Source organism: Pteropus vampyrus, unplaced genomic scaffold (genome assembly GCF_000151845.1).
Source record: "Pteropus vampyrus isolate Shadow unplaced genomic scaffold, Pvam_2.0 Scaffold151, whole genome shotgun sequence".
In the NCBI taxonomy this organism is placed as follows: Eukaryota; Metazoa; Chordata; class Mammalia; order Chiroptera; family Pteropodidae; genus Pteropus; species Pteropus vampyrus.
In genome coordinates, this window is record NW_011888932.1 from 630,211 (window position 1) to 648,929 (window position 18,719).

Here is an 18,719-nt window from a genome sequence, read left to right on the forward strand (position 1 = left end):
TTTCAGCTCTAAATGAACAAATCTTAGAACTATCAAATTATTAAAACCAATTTAAATTGAGGTTTCTGTTACTTGTAGTGAAAAACTGATAATGAACATGTCTTTAATGCCTCCTCCACACCATTACCAGATCCCCAACCACAGCACTAGTTGCTATTCTCTGCTAAAACAATTTGAAGATCTGCCACAAAGAACCGAATAAAGTCAGTGTGATAAAGCACTAGACTGAAAGGAGAACTCGAAGAGAAAGCTGACAACAACTAGCTGTAGGATTAATCCTCTCTGGACTTCAGCATTTCTTATGAATATAAAGAGGAACAGAATAAGCTGTTCTATATGGTATGTTTTAAGATCTTGTACAATTACAACATTTAAATGCAAACACCTCTACAAAGTATCGTCAACATGCTTTTCTATGAACTATCTCATTGAAGAATTTGTTCTAATTAATTTTTAAGAAAATTAGCACCTGGTAAAGGCTTCAGTTATTCAAATCTACATTCCTGCACCAAAATTAAAAATTTAGCCTATTTTTAAGCATCTTATGTACACTTACAAATCCCCTTAGTATGAGTATATTATCGCATAGTTAATTATAAATCTATAAATCCATATCCCTGACTGGGAAATTTTTTACTCATTTAAATATGCCTATGCCCATTTGTTCATTAATGACAGAGTATAAAACCTAAATTATGAGTTTATTTCTCTAAGACATAGCCTAAAGCCAAACTGTATAGCATGAAGTAACTCCATTTGATAAACTGGGGCAACTTCTGAAATCTATGGGGAGAAGAAAGACCACTTACATAATTCATTCCAAGTAATCAACCAAGAGGTTGCTACAGGTCTTCATCTTAAAAGAGGGGAAGCAGGAGGGCCACTACACTATATAGGAAGCTATTTTGTACAATAGATGTCCGTGTTTCTGGTGTGAAAAGCCCTAAAACCACAAGACGGCAACTTCACATCCCTCTATATTAGTTTCCTGACGCTACTGTAACAAATTACCACAGACTTAGTGGATTTAAAACAACTAAAATTTACTCTCACAGTTCTGGAGGCCTGAAGTCTAAAATCAAAGTATGGGCAAAGCCACATGCTCTACAGAGACTCTAGGGGAAAATCTATTCAAAGCCTCTTCTAGGTTCTGGAGCAATCAGTACTCCTTGGCATGTGGTTTGTGGTCATATCACTCCAGTCTCTGCCTCTGTCTTCACACTACCTTCTTCTCTGTGTGTCTCTGGTTTTTCCTCTTCTATCTCCTATAAGGACACTTGTGACTGGATTTAAGGCCCAACTATAATCCAGGATTATCTCTTCTTATCAAGATTCTTAACTTAATCACATCTACAAAGACTCTTTTTTCCAAATAAGGTAATATTCATGGATTCCAGGGATTTGACATGGGTCTCATTTGTCTTACCACACCTTCTGTGAAGATGGTTTGTGGTGGTTTAGAAGAATTAGGTAGAATTTAATTTCTTTTTTCATGTCATTTCTGTTTTTACCATGCAATTTTATTTGTGGCTTAAACGCAAAAAATCCTGAATTGTTTACCTTAAAGGGGTAGGTTTCTCAGTAGGTGCAAAGTTAATAGCAAGAAGAGTAAATAAGAAAATTTTACAAACACATATTAAAGAATGTTAAGCAGTAGTGACTAAACTTCCTGTTTTTCTGTTCTTTATCTTTGATCTCCACTCCAATTCCCTACAAAACCTACATGCCCACCCTCCATAGGCACCCATACAAATAGGCATGCACTGAATTTGGTACATGACTTGGATACATATTTATTCTGGAAAAACATACGATGTTCTTTTAATATATAATTTTAATTTAACTGAATAATATGGTATATCATGTTCAGCTTTACACTATTTTCACAGTACACTATGATTTTAAGACAGTTTCATGTAGCTATATGTACATCTAGGTAAGTGCTTGTAATTGCTGGCCAGTGTTATAGGGCAAATCCTCCAGGGCCACGGACCTTCCTTGCCATTAAGAACTGGGCTGCATAGCAGGAGGTGAGCGGCCAGTGAGCGAAGCTTCATCTGTATTTGCAGCTGCTCCCCAGCACTAGCATCACCACCTCAGCTCCACCTCAGATCACGCATTAGATTCTAATAGGAGCACTGGTCCCTGGTGCCACAAAGGTTGGGAACCACTGTTATAGGCGATACATCCATCCATTCTCCTATTAGTGTTCACATCTAGGTTGATTCCAACTTCCTGCTTCCACAAACAATGCTACAACAGACATCTTTGTACATGTACTCTTGTATGAGTTTTTTGGGTAAATGCCCAGATGTATCTCTTAATTTATATATCAATTATTTGGGCAATTCTGTGAATCACCTAGTAGTTTACTGTACTCATTTAACTATTAGACTCCCTATTATTTTCTTATTGATTTGCAGAAATTATTTCTATATTCCACATCAATTCCTGTTGCTAGTATCCTTTAACTCAGTCAACTGTTAACTTGGTCTATGGTATCCTTTTTAAAACACAATTTCTTAATTTTAACATAACCAAATTCAATAATTTCTTTTTCTTTATGGTTTATGTTTTTCGGATCTTGTTTAAGAAGGCTCAACCCATCTAAGGTCATGAAGATATTCCCTTCCATTAGCTTCATTAAAAATGTATCTTCTCCTAGGTATATCCCCAAAAGAACTTCATGGAGACTTAAACAAATACCTATACACAAATATTCATAGCAGCATTATTCACAGTAGCCCAAATATGGAAACAACCCAAGTGTCCGCCAATAGATGAATAACTAAACAAAATGAAGTGTGTATACACACACACACACAATGGAATATTATTCATCAAAGAAAGGAATAAAGTTCTGATATATTCCACAATATCAACGGACCTTGAAAACATTATGCAAAGTAAAATAAGCCAGACATAAAAGGTCAAACACTGATATGATTCCACTATATGAAATATCTAGAATAGGCAAATTCATAGAGACAAAAAGTAGATTAGATATTACCTGGAGCCAGGGGGAGAGGGGAGTGGGGAGCTACTGTTTAATGGGTACAGTTTCTGTTTCGGGTGATGAAAAGTTTTAGAAATAGTGGTGACAGGTGTACAATATTCTGAATGTAATTAATGCCAGTGAACTGTATACTTTTAAAAGTTTATAAAAAAGGTTATATAAAAAATATAATATAAAATGCCAACTTTTTTATTATATATGTTTTACCATGCAAAAAAGAACTTATTTTATTAAAGTTGATAGTTCTGTCTATAATTTGTAAACTTTTGATTTTGTTAGTGGAAAACATATTTTTGTTTGTATATGTTTAAACAGCATCCTAATAAATAAGTTAATTTAAGGAAAAAATGTGGTTACCAGGTAAGTAATTTAACACCTAAACTTTAGCAACAGATATGATACTCCATTTAATGGCTTTGCACTGTCACTGAAGTCATACTGCTTAGGTAACTCAAATATCTTATAAATTTAAAATGTTGTGAATGAATTAAAGAGTGGAAGGACAAATAAAATAATACTTTATACAATTCTATCAATGTACTCTTTTTCTATTTAATCCACTTAGGAGTTTCTCCATATAAATAATTCAAATATTAGCAATGGTAAAATCAAATCATCTACTGAAGACCTATAAACCTGATGAAAACAGTAAAATGACTCAGCTCTCTGCAATTAGAGGATAATGATGCAACCTGTGTCCATCCTGATTCTTCTAAATTTATATTCTATTAAAAGTCAAATTACATCTTTGTGTTCATATCTGACTCCTGTGTGTGGTCAATTTTAATAAAAGACCATTAAAACCATCTGATTAGTCACATTTTAATTAAGCATCAAAATTCCTACACAGTGCCAGAAGTTAGGCATCTGACTTCATTTGATTTAAAGACTGATTAGTATCAATCCTTAATGACCAATATAAACATCATTCTTCAAGCAATGAGTAAGATTCACCATTATATCTCCTGAGGAAAACACAGCTTTGGGATTAGTCTCAGAACCAGTTTAAGACACTCTATGTTTTTTGAACATTACTTTAATTCACTAAATAAAAATCTGCCCACAGGATATGTGAACTAAGTGAAATCTACCTAATTAAGGTCATATGACAGAGCAGAAGTTAGACAAATTATCAATCTCCTCAGATTTCCAGTTTATCTCCCCAATAAATCACACCAAGGTTAAATAAGTAATACAAAGAGCTATCTGAAAGACTTGATATCTATAAAATGTGCTGACCTACATTTAGTGAACTATCAAGGACTTTGACCAACTTTTCCAGTAGTGGTAAAAGATTTAGGCTGATTACATGTTTAGTCCTTCTTTTGATCAATAGCATGTATTTCACAGGGCAAGGCTGTAGGCCATGTCTTCGATAAAATAAATTGGCTTACACAGAAGTGAACCTATAATCCTAGCCTTATTTATACTCTGAACTGAAAAGCCTAGGCTTTTAAAATTTTTAGTAAAATTTGAAGTATTTAAACAAGATAAAATCAAGATAACTTTTTTATTTTAAATCTGCAGTCCCTGAGAAAATATTTTATTTCAAATAAGTGAAATAGTATTATCAGATCACTCTTGGGATAGATTTTAAGGCCCTTATGGGCAAGGACCCCAATTTATTATACTTAATTGGTGTTCACTAAACCCATTTTCACTGATGGCATAAAACTTATTATATATAGTTTCTCACACCAACTTTTACTTTTATTCATTACCTCTCAAGTAACCCTATAAAATTTAAAACTTTAAGGTCCTAAAGAAAAGCAATCACTTTTTTGAAACTACCATTTTCAGCTTCTCATCTTCTCTATAACTGGCACAAAGCCACATTCTTCATAAGGTATACTGCATTTAGTTCAAATCAGCAAAAAAATTTGAGGGCATACTCTGTTTAGCATACTACAGTGCTATACAGAATTAATAAAAGTGTTTTATACCCCCTCAAAAAATTTACGTGCGAAAAGTCAAGCCTGGTATGTAAAAATTAAGAAATAATGCAAAAGCAATATATAATCCAATGCTAAATGAGTTATATATATTAAATACCAAACTAATGAGATATTTTATAAATTTGATAATTTATAAAATTCATAAATGTCTCGGGACTTTTCTGCTTTTCTGAATTTCTGCTTATAGCTATTAGTCTTTTAAGAAAATCTACTCTGTAATATTAACAGAAATGAAAATAAAAGTAATTTCTTTCATAATGCATAGAATTTTTTTAAATTATCACAAAGAACCCAATATACTTCCTTCTAACAACTTTTTACATTAAAACTCACATTTCTATTTTCCCCTACCCATCTTCAAAGATCTTTCTGATTTGTGTCTGTCTTGTCTCAACAGAAGAAATTTTCTATTCTTTTTGTTTGGCAGAGTACATATCAGTGGTTTGGGTATATTAAAAATGTCCAGACTGTGTGAGAAAAGAGGTTTAAATGGAATCAAGATATCCCCATTTTTTTCTGATTAAAAAAAACTTAAATTGTATAATCTATCCTTCGTGATGCACACAAAAATATGCAGGCACAAAAAAAATGAATGTTTTAAAATCTTCAGAACTGCCTTATAAACAACTATATATAGTAGTTATATACAGTAGTTACCTACAACTGAAAGACTATGCTACACAGGTATGAATTCAGATTTTTTGTTGAATGCACAAAAAAACTGAATTAATTCCATGCATTGTTTCATACCATTCATTCACACAGTGCCATGTGCATACTTTTAAGAATAAAAAATGAAAAACAAGAAACTTCAAAAGTTTATTAACAAATAGATAAACTCATTGAATTATTTTCAGTAAATATATAACATGTAAAGCTTACTTTAGCAATATGTGCATTATACTTTATACTATTTTGATTCAAAGATGAAATAACTAGGCCTATTTTTTAAAGAGGGTTTTCCTGAATTTTTGTTATAAACACTGTAAAGCAAAGTATGTTTTTTATAGGTCTTAAGTTCATGCACAATATGTTTCTGGGATCAAAGCCCAATAGAAAAACAGTACTATTCATTGGGGAACATTTAATAGCCAAAAAAAAAAAAAATTGGAGATGGAGAAAATGAGGAAGGAAAGAAGAATAAACAAAACGATAATAGACAAAATGTAAAAGGTCTATGAGACACTGGAAAAATATATTCGTGACAAAAAATTAACATAGTTTGTAATATTGATATTAAAAATATATTTGATTTGCTAAAAAAATAATTTTCTAAAACGAATGTAGTCAACATTACAAGTCAAGTATATTAAATGACATGTAGAATAAAGCTGCACGTCTTATTTGGTGCATTTGAAAATTGATTAATTTTTCCCCCACTCTGAAAGCACTCTAAACTAGCCATACCTACTAAAATGTCTTATTCAGGGAAATTTACTGTAGCAATCCAAACATTCTAAGTCTACCTCAATAACTTCTTAATGTGATCGATAGTCTAAATTCCCTATCTTTAAGAAATGAACTATTTATTCTGAAAAGTTCAGGCATATATATGCCACAAAGCAGGGCTCAATCAAATATTTTCTGTAATTTGATATAAATAAAGCTACAAAACAATGGTATCACCAAAAAAATAACCAAGTGGGAAAATATTAACTAAATGGTTGGGTCTCAAAGACACTGAATTCTGGATATCTTAAAGAATCCCAATAATACATTAAATTCCTTGAATCCTCATTTAAAGTGAGAAACCCATTTCCAAGCATATGTGCAAAGTATCTTAGCCTCTTCATGCCTGCTTGCCTATCCCACAGTCAAAGAAGGCAGGATATTTGGTTAAACATATGTTTATGAATAAAGACAGGAAAATTCCAACTTTAAAACCAAATATTTTCCTTGTTTAATTCTGGTATCTTATTGGTCCATATGCTGCCTCCTCCTCACAGTATGCTACCCTCCTCACAGTATGCTACCAAAAATCTAGATTTTGACTTTCTTTTAAAGCATAAGGCTAACATCAAGCAGACAGAATTGAGGAGTGGAAATACTGTATGAGAAAAATGACTGTATGAGAAAAATACTGATGATCTAAATCCATACTGACACACTTGCTGAAGACATTAGGTGCTCCATAAATGCTTACTGAAATGCTCTTTGTGACATTTGTTATGATAAATTCATCTTTCTCTAATTTAAGAATCCTCATGAATTAACCACAACCAGTTCAGTATAATTTAATAGAAAACATCTGGTGGCACTTTTAAATGCTTAAGAATTGCATTTCACAAACTATGCCTGCCTCCAGACCACTGCAGGAGAAAATGAGGCGAACACAGAGAAAGAGAGATGACTATAAGAGAGCCCTAATATCATCTGATTATATGGACTGGTCTTGCCCAAGACCAGCCCCGTTCCTAGATTTTCTATAGGGGACCCAGACATTCCTTTTTCCTTTTTGGCTTAAGCTAGCTGGATTTTGGTTTCTATAATTTGCAACCAAGAAAATACTAGTACTAAGTGCCTGTCCAGTGCAAAAGAAAATCTTGTTTCTGCCTCCATATGTTCATCTGTAAATATCAAATCCCATCAATATCCTATTATAGTAACTGACTACATGTCTGTGACTCTCAGGAAAAGAAACAGTAAGATTGAGAAATAACCTCAATCCTTTTCAGAGATTCATAATACAAATTATAAATATTCTGAGAAGTCATCTAGTAAAGAAATCTCTTTAACTCAGTTGAACTCGCATTTACAAATCATATTTGATATCAGAATCCTTTTTTTATGAGGTTCTGATGCTTTTTAGAACAACTAATTGGTAGAGCACAGGCTGGAAAATGCTACTTGGAAAGATGGTCATGATCTCTTGGATCTAGCATCTGAAGAAAAATTAAAAAGCATTCCTAACTGTTTCCTAATATATTTAAAATATACCAGGAGAAGACCACAGAACTGAAATTTGAATGTAAATGTAGTTCATCTTCTAGATTAAAACTAACTTACCTGCATTGAAATAAGAATGAAATCAATTAGGCTCCCAATTCCACAAAATCCTACAGTGCAAAACTTTAACAAACCTAGAAAAGAAAGTAAAATCATTTACAACTTGGAAAGTCTTATAAACAGTAACAAACTTTTCCGTTTCCCAATAAACTATTACATACACCGCAAACTCTTTATAACAAGAATATAAAATTAACACTTAAAAAAATCAAATCTTCACTTGAAAATATGAGAAAAATTTAAAGGTTTCTCTATATAGAAAAGCCACAATAACATTTATTAACTCACTTAACAAATAAATATTAGAAACTGAAATAAAAAACTCAATGTAATCTTACAGAATTACTTAAAAGGCCAAAGAAAATAAATCTTTAAATTTCAGTACACCAGAGTTACAGAGTATCTTTTAGCCCTAAAAATCCTTATTTATTTATTACTTAAGAAATTATGTGATTTAAATTTTAATACACATTTACCGCAGAAAGTCCGAATATTGTCAAGAAACAGAAAAAATAATCAGGAAAAAACATTGATCTTATAAACTGCAAAATTTTATTAGTAACCCAATTATCCTGAATTTATCTTATACTTTTTTTCCTAAGTATCTCATGTTTATTAGCTCTGTAGTCAAAATAACAATTTTGTACATCTCTGGTTTTGGTCTCAACCTCAGAGGTAAGGTACTAAAATAGATGATAATAGAGCATAGAATCTAGGACATATACAACGATATAACCCCCAAACATGATGAAATTAGAAGAGGCAGACTGGGGGTGGGGCGGAGATGAGTAATCTTTCTTCTATATTTAAACTTGAGTTGCTTTCTAGACGTCTCATTTGAGATATGAAAGTGGTAAGACTCTTCGTGAAAGGGTAGTTCTAAGCATCAACTACAAATAGATGCCAGCTAAAATCACAAGAGTGGATGACATCACATTCTGCACACAATTTGGAAATACACAAATAAAATGGAAATACGTAGGTATATTAGATGATTTTCTCCCTTCTTAGTATTACATATAGCAGAATAATGTTGTAAGTACTGGGATAATACATGTTAGATGTTTTAAAAACTATTTAAATATAGAGATCATATAAAATTATGCTTTTAGTTTTCTTCAAATCACTTATTTACTTATCTAACATTTTATATATGTTTACTGTCTCATGGAAGCCCCATCAGGGAAGGGTTTTTTGTCTGTTCTATTTATTCCTGTGTCCTTAGTATCTACAACATTGCCTAGCACATGGTAGATGCTCAATATTTGTTGAATGAATGAACAAATTTTCTCAGCTTTTCTGTTTCTTAAAAACTTAGTTGTAGATAGGCCTTTTTATCCACTCATTACCTTATGTATCAACTCCTTTATTTTTTTCATCAGTTACATTTCATCACAGTTGCCCAAGGAACTTCATTCATTCAGTATATTATATCCATTTGCTCACTCAATTGTATTTATGAAATGCATCCCCTTCACATAGCATTTTAGTATAAATTTAGAAATATCACTGTTCCCTTCCTTCAATTTGTTTATAAAAAGAATATAAAGAATGGTCCAAAAAAAAGTTTGTCTTTCAGTAACTGCTACTCTACAAATACAACCACGTTGGAGCTTTTGCCCTTGACATGCTCTCTTTCAAAGGATGCCTTCCTGTAGTTCTTCTCATCTCTCAGGCTACTTCTTCAGAGAAGTCTTCCCAACCTGCCTGTCTAAAGCAACATGCCACTCCCCCCACATCTCCCTTATTTATTTCCTTCATGGTGCTGATTTGAAATCTATAAGGGCTTCATTCATTGGTTTGCTCATTCATTCTCTGTCTTCTACTGCCACATAAATTCCTAAAGACAAGGTCTTTATTTGTCTCATTCAAGTCGCTTCCTTGATCAGTACCGACATACAGTAAGAGTCTGATAAATATTTGTTGTATGACTATCAAAAAACTAGAAACAATTTGAATGTCTAACAGGGAAGAATTGTCTAAAAAAATTCAGGTACATCTAACAATAGGAAAGAGTACTATCTGTTGTCAAAGTAATGTGGTAACATTCTAAACAGAGAAAGATAATCAGTTCATTAAAATCAAGATATTCTGCTGCTGAACCTCTTCTTAAGAGTGCTTCAGAAAAATGAACATGACAGGTTTCTGTTCAGATAAAATATCAGATAAGGGAATGATAGGTGTATTTGGAACTTTGGTAAATGTTACCTACTCCTGGAGTAACACAGTTAAAGAAACTATAGGACATATCCAAGATGATATTTAAGCATTTAGGGAATCTGCAAAGAAAGTAGATGAGTGGTTTGCCTGGGAAAGAGTAGGACAAGAAGGGCCAAAAGGGAGGGATTACAAATGAACATGAGGAAACTTTTGGGAGTGACAGATATGGTCATTATCTTGATTACAGTGATTGTTTCACAACTGTATACATATGACTAATTTATCAAACTGCACACTTTAAGTATATGCACTTTAATGTATGTCATCTATACCTCAATAAAGCTGTTTTAAAAAATTTAAAAAACTAAGTTGACTGTTTAAAAAAAACTTGAAAGTTTAAAATCATTACATCTCACTCCAAACATATAATATTAACTACGGTCCATCTATATCTACAAATTTAAGATAGGAAGTACACTGAGGATTAAAACAGCTGAGACAAAGTAAAAACTTAGAACAGGATATGGCACATAGTAAGCATTTGATAAATGTCAGCCCAGCTGCTACTTGTGCTACCACTATTTCTACTATTACTACAATTATTATTATGATCAAGAAATTTAAACAACATAAACCCACATTCTTTATAGTAGCATCATCTAAACTAGTCTCATTTCATGCAAATCCTTTCTGCTTGTGTTACAGCCAAATAAACTACCCAAAGTTCTCTTAATGTGTCTGGCTCTCAAATCTCCTTCATCTGTCTCTGCATTTATGTGTGCTACACTGTTTTCTGCCTTGCCTTCTCCCCTGCCCCTCACTATTCCTGATCACCTACCTAACCTGTAATAGTCTTCTAAAACTTCTGGGAAGTCTTCTCTAATACTCCCAGGATGAACTGAATACCATTCCTAGATGTTCCTTAACACTTTTCCCTTAACTTTCAGCATAGCACATATCCCCAGTATGAGTTTTTATATATATCTTTGTCTGCCTTGCTTATCTTTTAGTGAGCAACATGAAGTTAGGGCTGTGTCATTCCCATGCCTAGTCAATATGACTACTGAAGGAACAAACTTATCAATAGTAAATAAACACTGACCAACTTAAACAAAAAGTAGCATACATTCTAAACAACACTTATTAACATCAATACAAACCGTTACTCTTAGATTTCAATTTGACCATTATTACCAGTTTTTTATAAAAGATAGGATATTTGTAAACTACAAAGAGTAGACTGACTTCTTTTTGTCCAAATAAAAAACTGTTGGTTTTCTTTGTATGATATCATCTTTAGTTTATAAAAATTGTTTTAAAATTCCAATTAAAAGTCTTTCTAATCAAGAAGAATCCATTTTTCCTGAAACTTTACTACTGTAGATGCATTCCTGCAAATAGAGTATCTATCAAATGTCATTAATACAGCTCATGCTTTGAATGTACTTTATACCTTAGTAACTTAAACTTTACATTTTAAAAACATAAATTCAAAAAAAGATTTATTTGGATATAAAATAAAAAGAACAGATTAACTTTGGATATTTAAAAAAATTTTTGCTATTTCTTGTTTTATTATAGGTTGAGTCTCACAAATACTCTTCTATCTGCTTAACTGTAACAGAGAATATAGATTACTTCTATACAGATTACTTATATAGATTACTTATATTGAAATTGCTGTCTGTCAAATCGCAAGTGTTCTATAATGATTTCATTATTAGTTATCACTATTTCTTTGTGTGTCTGTATCTATGAAGGAGAGCTTTCAAATCTTAGAAAGTTTTACCTTCAAATCCCTTTATTTGTCCTATGATATGTGGATATTATATACCAGTTCAAACTGGTAACTTCAAATTTAAAAGGAAAAAAAGGAATAATATAACCAAAGATTTTTGAGATGTGGGCTTTAAAACAGACAACACTTTGTTACTCTCATAGTAAGAAAATTACATTTTAAAAAAAATCACTATAAAAAGAGCATCTCTCCTATTAACTGCTACAAAAGAGCTATTATCTTTGAGAATCCATAATCTTCTAAAGCTACAGATGCGCAAAACAAAATATGCTAGTTATTGTATATAAAAAAAGAATGTTAACACAGTTAAACACACAAAAAAATATTATTAGAAAAATAAGGCTTTGTGGTGAAAAAAAGGCTTCCTGCTAAAAGCAGCACTGGTAGATTGAAGAATAAATCAATTAAAGGAAGTAAAGCTATACATTGTTAAAAAAAAAAAAAATGAGATCTTCAGATTTACTCAGCTGAATTTTTGTTCTTTCACATAAAGATATAGCCATGGGCTAAAAAAAAATTTTTTCTTAAACGATTTTCAGATTTTACCAAATTTTATTCAATCTCACTCCTCAACAAATTACCCTTGTTTAATCCTGAAGTAAAACATATATAATGAAATATCACATTTAACACTATATTACTTCTAAAAAAACAAGTTTCATACCTGCATGATTTACACTATTTATTCTGTTCTTATTAAATTCCAATAATTATAAACAGTATTAAGAATTTTAAAAGCTATATATAAATAAAACCACTGTTTTTCAAAATCATGAACATTTAAGATTATAAGAAAAACAGAATTTCAGGCTCTGCTACTATTTTCATGAGTCAATATTATATTATCCAGTTAATAATTTTCTTAATGGCAGTAATCATTTTAATTAAAAATGCCCAAATTCCTTAACCTTGGATTCTTAGTAAAAATTAAAATTTAATGAAAAACACTTAAATTTTTAAAATTTACAAACGTTGTAATTTTACATATTAGATTAGTTAATAAAACATATCAAAATCCTTAATATTAAGATAGCTTAAATGTACATAAGATACAGATAAAAATATCTGAATGCTTAAAGAGAAATTTCAGGTCAAGATAATGAATTTGTCATGTCCATTTAACTCCTCTCACTCTAAAACTCCACTGAAAGATGGTAAATGGATGTTTACAAAGTCACAAATCCAATGGAATAAAGAGAATGGAAAGTAAGACAATAGCGACAAAAATTCAGAAACTGTAAAATAGATGAGAAGTAATAGACAGCAACCTTGAGAAAGTTGTATTCTAAGTCAACAGTCGATTTTAAATTAACGAACGTCTAAAGGTTGCTGTGATGTTATTTAAAAAATTTAAAAAGAAACTACACTGACACATAAAGTTAAAAATAACATTTACAAGTTTATAGAGTCTCAGACACAAACTGCAAGGTTCTCTTTGACTGAAGCTAATAATGGATTGTGGAGTAACAGTGGCCAGAGAGGGCAACTCCTGGCAAAAAACTAACATTCACTACCCATAGCTGCTACAGAGAGTTTTATACAGAGCTTTATTACCGTTTTATAGTTTTATTTTGCAGGAAAAAAAAATTCACAACATATATACCAACACATTATTATGTACTGCTATAAGTCAAAAACATTAACTTACACTATAGGTCATGACAACTCATCTGACAAACATCACAAGAAGCTAAGAAGTCATTCATTAAGCCAAATATATTTAAAATATATTTACTATTCAAAATCATCACAGAATAAACTATTCTAAAGAATAGTGTTTCTCCTTTAAACCTTTCTAAGTTAGAAATCTTTCTAAAAAACATATATGATCTTGTCCTGTTAAAGAACACATGAGAAAATGCAAAGACTAGGGCAGAAGGCTTCGGATGTATTCTAACCATCACTATTTCATTTCACTTTCTCATCATTAACCTAGTTTCTCTGTCTGACCATCCGTCCTTCCATCCAACCATCATCTAATAGAGAGTATTAGACTAAATGAGTTTTATTTTGGCAACTCAGAGGCTTTCTGCGCATATTATATGGTTCTCCGCTGTGTTATGGAAAGGTATGGTTGCTATTACAAATGACATGAAAAGTGTAGTTACACAATCACTCAGGCCAGGACTACTGAATCAATCTCCTTTCAGCTTACTCTGACACCAGTCTTTCTCTGTTCTAAGCCATTTCCCACAATTCCTCCAGTATTATCTTCCTGAAATATGAATTTGACAACAGTCCTCCTTAAAAATTTAAAGCCTTTTATAATCTGACCACAGGCTACCTCTGCATTCACTTTTCATCTCTTGCCATGCCATGGTTCTTCCTACACCATAGACTAACATATCTGCCATTCTCTCAACATGCATACATGCTCTTTCATACCCTGTGCCTTTGCATGAGCTGTTCCCTGTAATCCCCTAAATATCTGCAATCTGTTCATCCTTCAAATCCTAGTTCAAATGTCACCTCATCTAAGACGTCCTCCCTCACACCCCAAGGCCGACAAAATCAGTCCCCTTTCTGTGCTCTCAGCACTTTGTTATGATTCTGTAATAATGAATATCATAAATTGGTCTGACATATTTTATATTTACTTTCTTTTTAACCAGTCTGAATTGTGATCTTCATCATTATTGCCGGAGCACTTAGTTACTTACTTAATAGGTAATAAACATTGAATACATGTTTCTTAACTGAATAAATACACGTATATAGCATTTTAAACTCTGACTTCTATTTATGACTTTATAACACTAAGTTCCAGGTAATGCTGTCAGAAACATACTTCCCACCAATCCCATAGTGAAGATCTTCTTTGATCTTTGGTGGGTAGCAACATGGAAAGAATAAGATCAGCTTTGCTAGCTGAAAAACAGAGCATTCAGAAACTTTAAATTTGCTCAGTGAAAGGCTAATATAGAAGCGGTGTACTACAGTAAAAAAAGCATGATCTCTTGAACCAGAAAATCTGGGTTCAAATTCAGGTCATCGACTGAATGTCCTTGGGTAAATCTCCTGATCTCACGACAATCTCACTATCCATAAAACAGGGATGATAACAAGTATGTCACAGAATAAAGCAAGGCCTTGAGAGTCAGTAAATCCCTTAACCTCTTTGGTGACAATTTCTCTACCTGTTAAAAAAAGATTTAAAGAGGATGATAAACTCAGAGTTGTAAGGATTAAATAAGGGCAAACGTGAAAGTATTGTTCAAACAAAAGCTATTGTCAAATCTAAATAGTTTCATAAGCTTTAGTAACTTTGGAAAATGTGAAGATTACAGCTAGGAGGAAGGTATGGAAGAGATGCCAAGTATAATAAAAGTCAGGCCCCACACCAGCTTATGCTGGCTGTTATAGTTCTAACTCCGACTTCTCCTCAAAGTAGTAGTTTCTATTCCCAACGCAACACTGATAGTTGTTCAGGTATAAGAAAATATTTTTTGGAAGAAGAGAGATATATATTTATTCACAAAATAGTTACTGAACATCCACTATGTGCCCAGCACTAGCAATGACAGATCAGGTCCACTGTCCTACCCTAAGTAAGTGCCTACCCTATCTTGAGTGTGTGTTTTCATAAAGATGAAAGTACAGGAAAAGTCTATATTTCTTATCCAAGTTGAACTGTAAAGCTAACTGTAGCTCTATATTCATGGAAGAAATGTTAACTATTCAACTCCAGATACAAAGAACTTGCAACTATATAGTTGTATGCAGAGATTTAAGCTGTAAGAATAGCTATAACACAAGTTTCACAAAGATTTTTAATGAAACATACTTACCCAAGGCAGGGTACCCAAGGTAAAATCGATCTGCTCCCAACCATCCAAGAAAAAGAGATAGTGCAACTGCCACTTTGTACGAATAGCCATTTCTGCACAAAATTATAACCTGAGTGTCACATTTATATATTTCCAACATGTAAACATCTTAGAAAATAAAACTTTTCATTTTTATTTGTTAATTAGTTCATTCATCCATTCACTTATTCAATTAATGCTTTTGGGTGACTACTACAAGCCAGGCACTATTCTAGGCCATTGGGATACATTAATAAACAAAAGAAACAAAGATCCCTGCTCCTCAAGAGCTTACATTCTAGGGGCAGAAGCAACAACCATTTTAAAAGTAAATCATATATTATAAAGTCATAAATGATATGAAAAAAAATGAAGTAGGGTGTATAGAGAATCCAGAATGCTAAGGATACAAACAGGAGCCATTTAAAGGGGATGATAAGAGTAGGGCTCATTGAGAAGGTGATATTTGATCTTAGGGGAGTGAGCTATCTATGTCACACCTCTGAGAAAAGAATGTCCCAGATCCAAAAAAAAAAAAATGATGTTACAAAGGAAGCATACCTGCCATGTTTGAGGTCTATTATGGAGGCCAGAGTAGCAGGAGAGGAGTGAGAAGAGGGAAGAATAGTAGAAAATGAGGTCAGAGAGGTAACAAGGGGCAAAGAGGGCAGATCATGCAGGGCCTCGAATACCATTGTAAAGACTATGGATTCTACTCAAAGACTATGGATTCTACTCAAAGACACATGGAAAACTACTACAAGATGTTAAGGGGAGGTGTGATGGTGTGATATGAACCGATTTAGATTTTAAAATAATCACTCTAGCTGCTGCACTGAAAACAGACTGCAGGGGAATATTTGTCACAATAATAATGCATAACAAATCACCCCAAAACTCAGTGACTTATATCAATAAGCAATTATTCTCACACTTATTGGTTGCAATTGGCATTGGTTCAGCTAATCGAGGCTGTGTTCAGCTAGAAGATTCTGCTTCAGTTTGAAGTTTGGCTGAGTTTGAATCCAGACAGCGGATTCAGTTCAAATCAGCTCCACTTAAGTTTCTCTAGTGCCCAGGCTAATGGTACAAGCATTTACTTGAGGCAAGTTCTTTTCAGGACATATCACCAAAGTACAAGAGAAAAGCTAAACCCCACAAGTACATTTAAGCCTCTGCTTGTTTCATACCTGATAACATTACACAGACCAAATCAAATTACATGGTCAAGCCTAAAATCAATGGAGTGGGAAGTATACATTGCCCATTAACAGGGACTGAGAGAGATGAATTTGCTGAATAAATTCAAACTATCACAGGGACTAATGAGTTTAAAGGGTACTGCAGAAATCCAGGTGAAAATTAATAGTGTCTTGACCTGGAGTATGAGCAAAGGAAACAGTGAGAAGTGACCAGATTCTGGATGTATCCTGAAGTAAGGCCAACTGGATTTCCTCATGTATTAGATTTAGGGTATGAAAAAAATTAGTAAAGATAATGCTAAGAATTTTATCCTAAGTCACTAGAGGGATGAAGCTAGTATTAACTGAACTGGGGAAGGCTGAGGATGGACTAGACCTTGGAAAGATGATTGGTATTCCAGTTTTGGATATGTGAGTTTGAAATGTTTATCAGACATTCATGTAGAGTTGCCCAAAAGACAGCTGGATTTATAAGTCTGGAGTTAGGGAGAGAAGTACGGGCTGGAGGTATAAATTAGGAAGTTACAACATACAGAAAGTATTTAAATCCATGAGATTACCATGTGAGTATACATAGACAAAAGAAGAGATTCACAGACAGAACCCTGAAATACTCAAATATTAAGAGATCCAGATGAGAAGAAAGCAGAAAGGAGACTGAGAAGGTGCTAACAATGAGGAAGAAGGATAACTAGAAGAGTGTGGTATCTTGAAGTCCAATGAAGACCGTGTATTAAGGAGAACAGAGTACTCAAATGTGCCAAATATGACAGATCACTTAAGATAATGGCTGAAGATTCACCACTATATTTAACCAAGAGGAGACCACGAGTGACCTGAGCAAGGGCAATTTTGGTGACAATCTGAGGGCAAAAGACAAAAAAGTAGGCTTACGAAAGATTGGAAGGAAAAAAATTGAAGAAAAGAAGTATCAGACAACTCTTTCAAGGAGTTTTGCTGCAAAGGGGAGTAAAGAAATAGAGAGGTAGCTGGAGTTATCATTTTAAAGTCAAATCAGATCATGCCAGTCTCCTGCTTACAATGCTGGTTTTTGCACTGCACTCATAATTAAGATTTTCAGAGTGCTGGGGAGATAAATGATAAACAGCCCAGAGATTCTATTTATGTATCTAATATTACAAGGATGTCAGATTTTGTGCTGAGGGGAGTGATGCCCCTCATAATGGAATGGGGCACCAGAATGGAAGTAGAGAAATAAATTAGGTTCTGTAGAAACTCAAGCTATAATCTACTGGGCAGTAGCAGTGGAAGAGAAAATTGAACAAAACTGGGAAACATTAAGAAGGCAGAAGCAACCAGACTAAATGTGGGAAAACTTTTCAAAGTTTCTGCTTAAGAAGCTGGGAAGAATAGGTGCCATTCACTATGACACAGGAGGAAATGAATTGAAAGAAAAGATGAGAGATTCAGCTTGGGACCTTAATGTATATAAAGGTGGTGAGAGAAGAAAAAGGGGTGATTGAATGAAAAGGACCAAGGATATATTCCAGGAGATATCAAGATTTAAGAAGAGTAGGTATCAAAGGAAAGAAAAGAGTGTTTTATACTAGAAGTCAAGGAAAGAATTATGAAAAGGGAATGCCAAATGCTATAGAAAGATTAAGATACAGACTTTGAATATCCATTTAATATAGCAACAAAGATTACTGGCTTTTGGCCATGCTGAAATTAGACAGAAAAATGTATTAAATGTATTAAAAATAAGTATTAGAGAAACAAGCCTTTCAAAAAGCTGAGAAGGGGGATGAATGAGAA

General features: G+C 33.1%; 1 protein-coding gene across 1 annotated transcript in view; it reads right to left on the reverse strand.

Moving 5' to 3' along the window:
- Positions 1 to 18,719, reverse strand: part of TM2D1 (TM2 domain containing 1) — a 49,145-nt gene that overhangs the window by 7,950 nt on the left and 22,476 nt on the right. Inside the window, exons 4-5 of the mRNA XM_011369532.2 lie at positions 15,724 to 15,815; positions 7,978 to 8,051 (exon numbers count right to left, since the gene is read on the reverse strand). Of these exons, the coding sequence (XP_011367834.1) occupies positions 7,978 to 8,051; positions 15,724 to 15,815 (166 nt within the window). The remainder of the gene's footprint in view (positions 1 to 7,977; positions 8,052 to 15,723; positions 15,816 to 18,719) is intronic.